This window comes from Aspergillus caelatus, assembly GCF_009193585.1.
Source record: "Aspergillus caelatus strain CBS 763.97 unplaced genomic scaffold BDV27scaffold_348, whole genome shotgun sequence".
Taxonomy (NCBI): domain Eukaryota; kingdom Fungi; phylum Ascomycota; class Eurotiomycetes; order Eurotiales; family Aspergillaceae; genus Aspergillus; species Aspergillus caelatus.
Window position 1 is genome coordinate 18,795 of NW_022475611.1, and position 13,054 is coordinate 31,848.

The window sequence follows — 13,054 nt, forward strand, 5'->3', positions numbered from 1 at the left end:
TATCCACCCGACTTGGACAGTCCGTCCTTACTCTAAAGTTGTCATAGTCAGTCCCTTTATCGACGACACACTCTTTCTTGTGCACTATATGAGATGGATAGCTTGATTCTCTCTCAAGATCAGTCTTTCGGGCATGAAAATATAACTAGATCTTTGACGAGATCCTTTTGCTCCCGGTTGACATGGAATAGCTTAATGGCATGTAGAGAACTAACCCACTGTGTCGAAGGGAACGCAGGTCCTGTGTACAGATGAGTTTTGAGAAAATGCACTGTGGGGTATACTAGCCGCTTGGAAATGGTCCTCCATGTTAGAGAGGAAAGGAAAGTCGGCACGTTGCGTGAATTTTCTGTCACTGCGATCTCTACAGAAAACAGAGCGTACTCGGTAGCTAACTCTTCACCTTCTGGGCAGGTCTGGATGACGATCAGACACATACTCCCACGGTTCAAAACCTCGAAATACTCAGGGACTACCCACCAAAAAATTCGCAAGAATTTTGTTCGTGGATCGGTTCAGAAACGATGGAGTAGATGGAGTAGGGCTGCCACAAGATTCGAATGCGACGTTCGCTAGCCAGGAGCTTACTCAGACATGGTCCACATACAGTGGGGTCTTTGGTAGACCTTCAGGACCTTCCACCATTAAGGAAGCGTTATTGTCAATAAGAGACCCGATTCAAACACACTGAAGTGCCGAATGTTGGAAATGATCTGCACCACGCTAGCAACTAGTGTGTCCACATCAGAAGTGACCAAACCAAGGCAATTGTCCAGGACTATTGAATAGTGCCTCTCTGCAGATCACCAAAAGCAGAACATGTCTAGAAGTATTACTTGGTGAATACTCCGTAATGGGGCTTATATTCGTGACTATCATTAATAGCATTAACTCTGGTATGTCTGTTTTAGTTTTATATGGACTTGTTGCACGGCATAACGGAGAGATGAGGTAATCGACCAGCCTCTGACTGACAGAGATTTTCTATCAAGGAGGGGCTCAAAACTAAAGCTACTTGAGGTATTGCTCTAAACCCCCGCCTCAAGGACCCTGGTCAGAAATACTACGATCTAAATAGGCGCAAGAGAAACGTGCTTGGAATAAGACTCTACCTGGGGGTGTCTCCAGCCGGAGATTAAGCTTGAAGAAGAAACTAGTCACTCACAGCAGGGTCCTTCCTTTTTCCAATATACTCTCATTGCCAAATTGGCAAGACAAGGTTTTACCCAAATCAGATCATCAATATACCTTTCACTCTCAAGAGACTCAGCTGTCAAGATTGACTGATCGGGAAACTGGGCTACGTTTCCCCTTGTTATGTAATAGAAGCGCAGTCCACTTCCACGGACGGGAACATATACATGGCATGGAACCAAGCTGCCGTAGCTAGGGGTTGTGCTCTGAAGATGATCCGAGATCTACATACCCCTTTTCGTTTCTGTTAGGAACTGTGGCCGAACTATGGATTCATTACATGCGAAACTGAGCCCTAGAGATTCTGCTCACAGTGTTCATCGGCACACAGCCAATGGACCGATAAGAAGGTTGAAAGCGATCTTAGGCTAGGGTCGTGTCAAGCACGTGGATTGGGTCGCCGAAGGTACTCAAAGTAAATGTGCGGATGGAGATGTGGGGGCACTCAAAAAACGGATTGCGCGGAGCCCGGAGGAAATGGAATAGGAGACAAGGTTTGGATTAGAAGAGATTTTCCGCTCTCTTCTTGGGTTCACTTGCTCCCCTGTTCGCTTGTATTGCGTGGGTTGATCGGGTAGCTCGCCTATTCTTTCAGAATCTGTGTTCCTCTCTCTCTTATTGAACCGTTGACCGTCAAAGGTTACATCGGCATGTCCATCAAACCCTATACATACTTCAAAGTCTAGTCGATCGTTGTCTACGATAATATTAGTCTTGAGTTGACAGGCACTAGTCTACTATTTACCTGCATTCCATAGAACTCACCACGACTAAAACCAAATAGTCCATCGTTAAAGTTCAACACCAGAATGATCGTCGCTGGAGCCAGTGGGGACAAGATTGTTGCCACGAGGCCGCGGTTTCTTCAAAGGCCGCGTTGTCGTTCCAAATCAGATTGTATACTTCGGTATCCTTATGTCATCCCTGCGGGTCTTCAGGTCCCACTGTCTCGCATGGGCTCCATGGGGCTTGTACCACTTCCAATGATGTCCCTGTGTTGCCCTAAGTCGCCAGCTCCTCGTCCTACGAACTGTGCATCTTCAACCGTGGCTTTGAGGAAGGACCCATAGCATGATTCCCGCCTTTCCGGCTTTTCCTATGCCTAAAATGCTTAGATGATGGGCATAAAATGTAGTATATCTGTCGTGGGTCCCATACCCGCCAACCGGCCTGGGTTCTTCAGGATCCTGTATCTTCCTCCGATTAGTCTCACACAGCCGCAGTGTATTCTGCTCCTCTGAGACCGGGGCTATTCCTTCATAAACATCTACTAGACTGATCTTTCGTTACTAGTGGAAGAGGGGCATTGGCATTATCGACCACCCTTCTCCATGCATGTCACTCCTTTGAATACAATCATCCCGATTCTCCTGAACCAGTGACCTGCAAACCCTATCATCTTTTCCCTTCTGCTTTACAGCAAGTCATTCTTTTAACGCTTTCACCATGACGATTTCCTCAAGGGGAGCTGAGATGATATGCATCGTCTCGGTGCTGGTCGGTCTTTCCCTAATATCAGTCATCCTGCGAGTCTTCGCCCGAATGAAACGAAGCATTGGGCTGGGCATGGACGACTATCTCTGCTTCCTTTCAATGATACTTCTGATTGCTATGCTTATTGAATTAGTGCTATGTAAGTATTGTGAAATCCACTAACCCTAAACCTGTTGCTGACCGTCATGTAAAAGGGGTTACCATCGGTGGCAATGGATCCCATATGGCAGACCTGGATAAGACAACATTGATGAATTTCTCAAAGGTATGAGCATCTGCTATCTGATTCTGACCCATAGCTCTTGGGGCAGTATGCTAATCAAACCATAGATATTCCTCGCAAACCAGTTCACATACTTCATTCTCTGTCCGGCCATCAAAATCTCCATTATTAGCTTCTACCGTCGAATCTTCACCATGAAACCCTTCCAATGGGTATCATTCGCCCTCAACACCCTAATCGCCGCCTGGGGAACCGGTATCTTCCTAGCCTGTGCCCTACAATGTCGCCCCTTAAGGGGCTACTGGGACAAGAGCATTGACGGCCACTGCTTCGACCAGAACAAGTTCTTCATCGTCAACCAAGGCTTCAACATCCTCATGGACTTTGTTATCCTCTTCCTGCCGATCCCCATGATCTGGGGCCTCCAGCGCGCATGGCAGGATAAACTCGCCCTGAACGGCGTCTTTGCCATCGGTGGTTTCGTCTGCTTCGCCAGTATCTATCGTATCGTTGTTCTCTTCTGGATCAAACCAAATGACACCACCTACACCGTCTATCAGGCGACTCTGTGGACCCATATCGAGCCCTCCGTCGGTCTCATCTGCTCCTGTCTCCCCATCATCCGTGGTCTGTTCCCGAGATTCAAGATCCCCGGCACTCGTCGGTATGCGACCGCGCCTTATTATATCAATACCGATGTCAGCACCACCAATTTCGTCATGTCTAGTCCTAAGTCGCCTGCCTCCGCGTACTTCAAGATGATGGAGGAGGGTACGGTGTCCCGTGCTACGAGTGATTCTAATGTCCCCGTTGATAAGAATTACTTGGGTCCTATGGGGATTGCTGTTCGCACGGACTTCTCTGTTAGCAAGGACTCGGCTTCTGTGATGTCTCATTCTTGATCTTGTGGTGGCTGGTGCTTTATATCAGTCCGTGTTCCGTGATTCTATGGAAGTTTCGTTCTTTCTTGCCTTATTCTTACGACCTCATTTTTACGACTCTTATGTCTTACTGTCCTTTGTTATGGCTCAATGCCCAGACTTCTCCTTGCATGTTTCTTTCTAGCGTACCTTATCGTGTCTAGACGACTTTGTGTGACGTTGTGTATACTCTGACATCGATGTAATATACCCTGAGAATTATCTTAATGCCCGAGCTCTTTATTCTCTAGATTCGAGGAGTCTAAATCGTACTGCGTTGCTATAGCTGGTGGTATCCATCATTCATTCTTCGTAAATCCTCCGCTTTCAGTGTACGGTCTGTCCAACTCCAAAGTCCTAGAATCACAAACCGAGGTCAGCCATTCTGCGCTGTATGTAGTAGAAGCGATGGTATCTGTACATACCGGGAACGCGTCAGTGATACTGGTCGCTACTCTTTCCACATCCTCCGCGAGTCCTTGGACGCCGGCATCCCACTGCCTAATATGTCTCCCTGTGCCGGCTGTGCTCGATTCAAAGTAGATGATCCCATCGATCTGATCAATGCTGCCGCTCAACCGGCCCTGCTCGACCATCCGCGCCGCATAGGCCTCAGCCTTCTCACCCGCTGTCAGATCCCCACTTGCCTGGAGTCCCAGAATAGCGCCCAGCGCATCTGTAGTAATATTCTCATACAACTTACTCGCCGCGACGAGATTATGTTCAACCACCGCCTTATCGAGAACAGTAGTCCCGTCCGCCGTCTGCGCAAGCTGGTGAGGGGCTAACCTCTGCGAAAAAGCCGCGACTTCCGCGGGGGTCAACAGTCGGTCCAGGAACATCTTCTCCAGGATACCAAACTCCTCCACAGACGTCGCCCGGTCATCCTTGTACAACGTCGCCAGAATCCGGGAGCGCTGCGGACCAGCCGGGCCCAGGACGGCACAGCGGATGGCGGCAGCCAAAGCCTGCAGACGATCGCTCTCATCAACACCGGCCGCCAAACTCACATTGAAGTATCCCTGGCTGGCATCGAGGAACTTCCTCCGAGCGTCTAGGATGCGGGCCTGGGAGAGGTTGAAATGCAGCTTCAGGTCGTGATCTTCGATCTTGCTGGGCAGGTTCTTGATTCGGTTCACGACTGCCTCCGCACTGGTTGTATCATCTTCCTCTAGGTATAGCCGCACGATCCGAATCCATAGTCTCACTTTGGCTGCGTCGGACACCAGGCGTTGTGAGCTGTCGATGTGGATCCCTTGTAGTGTTCGTGCGGCTGCGATGTATTCTTCTTCGGACTCGTATGCGTCTGCGAGGAGTTCGCGGATTTGGGCATCCTGTTCTTCGACTGATGTGGAGCGAGATTGGAGGAGTGTGATGGCGTGTTGGCCTACTTTGATCTGGGTTTCAGGGTTCAGTTTCCGGAGAACGTCAATGAACGAGTCGAGGAGTGGGCGGGCGGCGACGATGCTGATGTCTTCGCTGAGAATGGAATCGAGATAGAATGTCAGATCTTGAGACAACTGGTCCCCAGATGATGTTGAGACAACGTCGGACAGAAGGTCGTTGTAAAGCTGTAGCTTGTTTTGGGGATTAGCGGACGATTCAATCTCCGCGAGGGCGGAGGTGATCTTTTGTGAAGCCATAGGAGAGCTTCTCGGGCGGGGTGGCGGATGTTTTGAAGTAAAGTAGGAGATAGTATATGATTCAAGCTTTGTGTAAGAGGTTGGCTATTATTTGTCTTGTGCGATCGGTGTGACGGAGGGAAGATGTTGTACCTTTAACTCACTGCGGGCACAAACGATGTCAAGCTTGGCTTATCGATAAGGGGGACTAAAGGGGTGCAATAAGACTACTAGTACGGAGTAGCATCACCACTATGCGGGGTTTTCTGCCTCGAGAATTCCTTAGGCGAGCTTAAAGTCTATATTGCCTTGCAGCTTTGTTTAATTGATTACTTCATTGCCCGATGATACATAGTCTTGTTTGAAATGTTACTCAGTGTAAAACCCGTTGATTAACTAACTCCCTTGCCTCACCGAAATAGATAATACGTTGGGTGTAGTCTCCATACTAGATCTCAAGATAAGCTAGAGCAGATCCTTTATAGATCCATTGAAATTCAAGTTTTCCATATTGGGACTTCATTTTGAGTGGAAGGGTGTGAATTGTTGTTGATAAAGCCTATAGTAAAATGCAACTGAAAGGCGGTTAAAGATGCCGCCACCGCCTTTGACTGACCCGCCGCTCGGCAGCTCCCTCTGCAGTTAAAGCAGACGCATGGCAAGTGTTTCAACATCACGTCACACCACCGACTGCATACCGTCTAGAACATCGCTCGTCGCCCAGATTGCTCTAAAACACGGTCGCGTTGCCCGATACTACCAGTTGGTGAAATCTCAGATTCTCATTTGTTTGTGGCGGCGGTTAGCGCCATGGTTCCCCAAATCAAACAGGACCCCGACGCGGCATCACCGTATATCAAGCCCGACCCGGACAGCAAAGATGCTGTTCTTGCCGACATCGACGATGATGAAGATCTCTATGAAGATGCAGGCGATCTAGACTTTTCGAACGCGGCGCAGAGCGTATGGCTCTCCCGCATTCCTCGAACGCTCTGGGAGCATTGGAACAACCTCGACGACGATGAAGAAATTCAGATCGGGACGGTTAGGATCGAGGGCCCTTTAAACGATATCAAAAGGGTAGGTGCTGATTATGGACGGGTAGTGCTCGCATCGCGGTCATTACCTGTGTGCTGTTATCCCTTAGGGCGTTGTCTGACATGCGAATCTTTGTAGGTCAGTTTGCGTATCAATGAACGGGAGGAGAACCACGATATCCCAAAAGACTACCTATTGCAACGGCAAACAATAAACACAGAACAAGTCTCCTCTCACTCTACGCAAAATACGTATTTATTCACAGAAAAGGATATTCCCGGCCATGAGAATCGGATGATCACTTTTGGCGAGGCGCGGTCAGCCCTGTACGAGTCGATGAAGCGAGAAGCAAAGAAGAAGGAGCGGAAGAAGAAGTGGGAGCCTTATGTGCGGAAGACAGTGCCTAGTATGTGCCCTTTGGCTGGTTTACATAAGATGAACGAGGAACAATGCTTACGCCTTGACAGAACAAACTGCCCTTGTAGGCAGTGTTTCCGAGGAGTTCAACTGTCTCCCTGTGGAGAACGAAGAGTTCCGGCTACTCTCAGAACAGAAAGTCTTGCAATCTCTCAAACCGAAACGCGAAACCGTCTTCATCGACAAGGTCCCTGGAAAGCTCCTTCAGGCCAGAAACATTTTACCGGGAGAAAAGGGCGCCTTCGTGGTAAGTAACCCAGAGCCCTTATACACTTCTTCGCTTTACGTTGGTCTAATATCGATACAGCAAGCAACAAAGGCGGCAAAGCTCAAGCCTCAAGAAAACAAGACGACGCGTATGCCACAAAACGAGCTTCTGGATCTCATTTACCAGTGCTTCCGAGAGTACAGATACTGGCCATTTAAGGCGCTCAAAGCAAGACTCCGACAACCCGAGGCATATCTTAAGCAAACGTTGGAGATGATTGGTCACCTTGTCAAATCCGGCGATTTTGCTATGACTTGGGAGCTCAAACCAGAAGCGAAAGAAAGCAGCTATGCGAATGCGTTGTCATACGGTGATGCAAAGGAGGAGATGGCGCCTGGTGCCGATTACAACTTCGACGACGCCTCCGATGAGGAAGCAACACCCGGAATGTTCACAGATAACGATGAAATGCAGTTTGAGAATGTTCCCTAAAGACCATTGGATTTATCTAGCATAAGCAAGGTCATGGCGTTCGTCTTGGGTTCTCTGTTGGGTTGATTTCATAAAGGCCATTCTGGAGTTATCAATTGTGGGCTTAGATGCCAAACCATAGTATACAAACAAATGCATCAATTCACAAACCAGGAGTGAAACTAGTGTAAAGCTCGAGTAACTAAAATATTGAGTTCTTTGTAAGAGCTATCTAATCCAAGCTACCTGAATCTCACGTGACCGCACCCGCCACAGGTCAAATCACCTTTCCACTTGCGTCAGCATTAACAATCATTACTCTAAGATTTCATCACGTTCATAACCACACTGTAAAGGACAGAACAAACTTTGTGCATGTGGTCTACTAACTGTGAATGCTAGCCATATTCTTTATTCACCATGACAGAAGATCAGGACCTCATGGCCAAGATCAGCCAGCTTGCTGGTAAGCATACGTGACGCGCACTTGACAATAATTCTGCCCGCTCATATCAGATAGGCCAGATCAATAGACACAAGACCCAGAATACCCCAACATCAACGCCTTACGGTAGTGATTATCAATCAGGTCATTATGTAGCACGTCATGTACCCTCTCGAGGGCGTCCGGGTTGGGCGCCATATCGCGGACGACCGTATGGGCGAGGCCGTGGCGCTGCTCCTCACCGACACCGTACACTCGTTCTCAACAATACAGCGACACCAGGGACTCCAGGTGGTGCGACACCCTCTACTAACTCTGGGATGGATGTTGATAGCGAGAGTCGATCGACAACACCAAATGGATGGGTTGCTAAGCGCGACCGACACATGCAGTTGATCAACTCTGCTATATACGACCAAGAAGCGCAGGCGAGAGCGAAGGCTATGGAAGAGAGTCGCAAGGCCAAAGAGAAGAAGAAAGCAGAGATCGAGCAGGCCAAAGTACTCAGATACGCGCAGGGTGTCGGTAGGCAGTATCCTAGCTCTGCCGCTCCCCAGGTTGCCCCGGGGCCGTCGGCGGAGTATCAGGTCTACCTCAACGATATACCTTTCCGTGTCTCACGAGGCGGTAGTAAATTGATAAGAGTGTCTGGTGCGGCTTTCTCTGCTGCCACACTGACCAAGCGGGCTGGCTTACCGTTAATAGATGATCCGAATACTGTCAATAACACACCAAAGAGAGTAACTATTGCCGGCGTTACCTTTGTTCGGAGCAAAAATGGAAATCTCCACCGTCTTGGTGCGGTTACTTCGAAAAGGTGATTGTACTGCTCTCGCATTCTAGGATTGGACACTCACAACAAGTACAGAAAGCCCAACGCCACTAAGAAGAATGAGCTTTGCCGCAGATTCACTACGACCGGTAACGATGATTTCCCTTCGACAAACCTGAAATTTATTTCTCGACGTCGTTTTTTGCCTACAAAAACCGTGCTGATCGAAACGTGATTTCTTAGGTACCTGTTACAAAGGACCATCCTGTCTATACGTTCATGACCCAGATAAGGTCGCGCTGTGCAAAGACTTCCTCCAAACTGGTGATTGCACCGCAGGTATAAGTTGCGATCTTTCCCATGAACCTTCGCCCCACAGATCCCCTACTTGTATGCATTTCCTCCGAGGTCGCTGCTCCAACCCGGAGTGCCGATATGCCCATATCCGGTTGACTCCTGGTGCACCCGTTTGCAGAGATTTTGCAAATCTGGGCTATTGTGAAAAAGGCGCTAATTGCGACCAACGACATGTACATGAGTGTCCTGATTATGCCAACACGGGTGTATGCAACAAGAAACGTTGTCGCCTGCCCCATGTTGATCGTGCAGGACAAATTCGGAAGAATACTGGTGCTAACAAAGTCGATGCCACGAATGACGATGATTCTGATGCCTCTAGCGAGGATGAAGAGTACGATGAAATCGATTCTGATGATGTTGACTCAGACGATCTTGACGAGGATGAGCCGGAACTCATCATAAAAAGAGACGGCAGTAACGATCTTTCGCAGCAGCAGGATTTCATCCGCTTCTAATTGTACATGCCCACTAACTGCACATAGCTGCAAGAATAGTGTAACTGAGGATTTGGGTTGATCTCGACAGGCAAGATGAAGAGAGAAAAAAAGAGTGAAACAGAAAAAACACGAAAAGAAAATGAAAAGAAGAAGATGATGATGACGGACGATACAAAATCCAGTAATTAGAAGGGTATCTGCTTTTGGCCTTTTTTTTGCTTTATGCCTTACGAACTGAAGTTTCTGCTCGCGAAAGAAGTTACCGATACCCGTACAGCATGTTTCAGGACTTGTCTATTTGTCTGGTGGGTGGAGAAGGCTTGATGGTTTGGATTGTTGCATGGGTAGCAATCTACAAGTTGATAAGGAGGGACTGTAGTATTACTCGGTACTCTTGACTAGAGATCAGAAATAGATACTAGGATGGTAATGGCACTTCGTTATTTTTCTATGCAATATTATTCCCGCCTTGCACCCACGGGCAAACCTGTGACCATGAGCGTGACAAGAAATGCAACCGTCCCCAATCACGCAAACACTAACGAAATCCCCCGTGACCATGCCGCAAGGTTCTCAACTGCATGGAGCTTAAGTTGCATCTTAACCACCACCCTGAGATAAGACTGGCTCTATAAATATCGCCTCCTCCCCACCCCCAACTTGACTTGTCCCGTAAGGCCTTAATTGCTTCTCCCAGTGTGCAAGGATATTCCAAATATACCCCATAGTTCTTCTAGCCACAAGTATACCCGATCTGCACCCAAGATGGGCTCCAACAATTCAAAACTGGCCCCTACCAGTAAGAAAAGTAACGAAAAGCCTGCATGCGCAACAACGGCGACTATGAAATTGAAGCAGATAGCATCTGGCGGAGGCAACTTGGACACCCATGATGAGCATGAGGCCCGTACATGACCACCCTCCCCCCCACCACCAACTGTCTATCCATGCCCAAAGCAGTTACAAAAATAGTTATAATGGGCGCTGATAAAATTAGCACCTCCGTACAATGCGGAAGACCGGGCGAGAAGTCTCGCGATCCCGCAGTTGAAAGACTGGGAAGAGCTTCTCCTGAGTTCTGACAAGGTACATAGTACATACCTATTATCTTGAACGTTGAAATAGGGAAATGCTTCTACATTGATTGTTAGATATCTAATCCGGCTTGCTTTACTTAGAACCGTCTGGCTATTCTTAGTTTCGCCACCAATCCCTATTCGCAGGTCCTTACCAATCAGTCTGCTGTGCAGGCTGTGGATAGGCCGGTTTTCAATGTCAAAATTCCGTTGGAAGGCGCCCCGATCACGAATCAGCGCTCGTCAGGCCGCTGCTGGCTGTTTGCGGCGACGAATGTCTTCCGCGTGCCACTTATGAAGAAGTATAACCTGAAGGAGTTTGAGCTCAGTCAGGCGTATCTCTTTTACTGGGATAAGACTGAGAAGGCCAATTGGTTCATGGAGAAGATCATAGAGACGGCGGATGAGGATCTGTCCAGTCGCTTGGTGCAGAAGTTGCTCGAGGACCCCGTCACGGACGGGGGCCAATGGGATATGGTGGCGAACCTGGTGGGCAAGTATGGCTTGGTGCCTCACGACATCTACACAGATAACTTTAGTGCCCAGAACAGTGCGAAGATGAACTGGCTCGTGGCGGTGAAGCTACGCGAGCATGCGCTGACACTGCGGCAGTTGGCGCAAAGTCAGCCCGAAAGACTGGCGAGACAGAAGGATGAATTTCTGAAAGAGATCCACTCCCTGGTGACTATCATGTTAGGCCCGCCACCGAGTCCAAAGGAGGCATTCCACTGGGAGTACTATGATGCCGATGGCAAATTTCAAGAAGTATACGACAGCCCGCAGGGATTTGCGAAACAGGCCTCTGCGCAACTGGCCCGGGGAGATGTTGATCCCCGCAGGATGTTGAGCTTGGTTAATGATCCGCGGAATGAGTATGACCGATTGCTGACAGTCGATAAACTGGGCAATGTTGTGGGGGGACGTCCGATTACGTACGTCAATGTAGACATGAAGGTGAGTTCCTACGAAGGAATACTGTGTTTCAACGGTGACCAACGCATCCCCAGACGATCAAAGCCGCTGCGATTGCAATGCTTCGTGCAGGGCACCCTGTTTTCTTTGGCTGCGATGTTGGAAAATTCTACGACGCCAAGCTTGGGGTGATGGATCAGTGGTTGCTGGACCTCAGCTTGGGATTCAATACTACGCTGCGCATGGATAAGGCACAAAGACTGAATACCGGCGAGTCATCCATGACCCATGCAATGGTACTGACAGGCGTTCATGTCGAGAAGGGCCAACCAGTGCGATGGCGGGTGCAGAACTCCTGGGGTGAAGCCGTAGGAGACAAGGGTTGGTTTGTCATGGCAGATGAGTGGATGGACGAGTTTACGTATCAGGTTGTGGTTGACTCTCGGTTCGTTTCAAAGGAGGTGCGAGATATTCTAAAACAGAAACCAAAGGCCTTGCCACGATGGGACCCGATGGGAGTTCTTGCGTGACGAGTGACCAATCCTAGAAGTATACGATAGTTGCAGATCTACAATATTCTCCGTCATAGAGCATATCTGAAGGACAAAGGAGGTCTAGGAGACTTTACCACATGTTCACCCAAGCAGATACTCTGCTGCTCCGCAGTAAAGAAGCCACATAATGCGGTAAGCTGAAACTCAACAAGCCTGTCAGTGTTGCTCCGAGAAAACATGAAACAGAGTCTAAACCTGGATTTGCGTGTTCTGAGGCATCACCAGTGGTGCCACAAGTTGTCAAACTTGTCAAACCATGTGACTCACACCCTCACTCCGACTCTGCTGCACCCCATAGGCAAGGTACACACTCGCCCAAGGAAACGTCTGAGTGTCAGTCTATCCGGACGTCCCTATGCAAGTCCTAAGGTAGGTAGGATCCCATGGTGATCTGATCACCATCTGTGCCTGATGACCCCCTGTACGATTATTGGCCCAATCAAATCATGGAGGGTCAGGAAAAGCCAACCGGCCAATGGCAATGATTCCTTCAACACCGATATTTCGTCGAACCGATGAGATATTCGTGGTTAGCTTCTGGGGAAGATGGAGCTTGGATCCGATAGGGAGATATTCGAGAATATTGCTAGGATCCACAGTGCTAATTTCGCTTGTGTTGATATCTGACATAATGATATCAGCTTCAGAGAGAGAGACATGTTCTGGTGGTCGACGTTGACCGCCGTCTTGTACCGATGTACTCCGTAGATCAAAACGTATTTTTAGGGTTTCCTGCTCGTTTAGGCCTCTCTTATCCAAGAGGTTACTAAAGCAAGATACATCTGACAGGTAAAATCGGAGTACTCTTCATTCTTGGACATGCTAACATCTGAATAATGTATCTTATCTCCACGGTTCCATTCTCCTGGTCTCGGTGGCTTGCTGTCGAAAAGCATAGTAATTCTGTAGAT

The 13,054-nt window shown here is 48.6% G+C and overlaps 5 protein-coding genes across 5 annotated transcripts; 4 read left to right on the plus strand and 1 right to left on the minus strand.

The window, feature by feature from the left end:
- Positions 1 to 2,640: 2,640 nt before the first annotated feature.
- BDV27DRAFT_169598 (uncharacterized protein) lies at positions 2,641 to 3,988 on the plus strand (the record flags this gene model as incomplete). The annotated part of the gene is made up of 3 exons (XM_032075079.1): positions 2,641 to 2,827; positions 2,883 to 2,953; positions 3,019 to 3,988. The coding sequence occupies 3 exons, from the start codon at positions 2,641 to 2,643 to the stop codon at positions 3,811 to 3,813; spliced, it is 1,053 nt and encodes a 350-aa protein (XP_031921337.1). The 3' UTR covers positions 3,814 to 3,988.
- Positions 3,989 to 4,033: 45 nt separating this feature from the next.
- Positions 4,034 to 5,588, minus strand: BDV27DRAFT_71626 (uncharacterized protein). The gene is made up of 2 exons (XM_032077391.1): positions 4,257 to 5,588; positions 4,034 to 4,188 (listed from the first exon to the last, which is right to left on the minus strand). The coding sequence occupies exons 1-2, from the start codon at positions 5,472 to 5,474 to the stop codon at positions 4,159 to 4,161; spliced, it is 1,248 nt and encodes a 415-aa protein (XP_031921338.1). The 5' UTR covers positions 5,475 to 5,588; the 3' UTR covers positions 4,034 to 4,158.
- A 550-nt stretch (positions 5,589 to 6,138) lies between these two features.
- On the plus strand, positions 6,139 to 7,755 carry BDV27DRAFT_138020 (transcription factor IIF subunit TFG2). The gene is made up of 4 exons (XM_032069129.1): positions 6,139 to 6,533; positions 6,630 to 6,897; positions 6,959 to 7,155; positions 7,216 to 7,755. The coding sequence occupies exons 1-4, from the start codon at positions 6,264 to 6,266 to the stop codon at positions 7,606 to 7,608; spliced, it is 1,128 nt and encodes a 375-aa protein (XP_031921339.1). The 5' UTR covers positions 6,139 to 6,263; the 3' UTR covers positions 7,609 to 7,755.
- Positions 7,756 to 7,919: 164 nt separating this feature from the next.
- BDV27DRAFT_138021 (CCCH zinc finger protein) lies at positions 7,920 to 10,052 on the plus strand. Its single transcript, XM_032069130.1, has 5 exons — positions 7,920 to 8,053; positions 8,108 to 8,683; positions 8,738 to 8,849; positions 8,901 to 8,953; positions 9,048 to 10,052. Exons 1-5 carry the CDS (start codon positions 8,008 to 8,010, stop codon positions 9,617 to 9,619), a joined length of 1,359 nt encoding a protein of 452 aa, XP_031921340.1. The 5' UTR covers positions 7,920 to 8,007; the 3' UTR covers positions 9,620 to 10,052.
- A 234-nt stretch (positions 10,053 to 10,286) lies between these two features.
- BDV27DRAFT_138026 (C1 family peptidase) lies at positions 10,287 to 12,620 on the plus strand. Its single transcript, XM_032069131.1, has 4 exons — positions 10,287 to 10,508; positions 10,599 to 10,687; positions 10,780 to 11,631; positions 11,685 to 12,620. The coding sequence occupies exons 1-4, from the start codon at positions 10,367 to 10,369 to the stop codon at positions 12,117 to 12,119; spliced, it is 1,518 nt and encodes a 505-aa protein (XP_031921341.1). The 5' UTR covers positions 10,287 to 10,366; the 3' UTR covers positions 12,120 to 12,620.
- Positions 12,621 to 13,054: the final 434 nt, after the last annotated feature.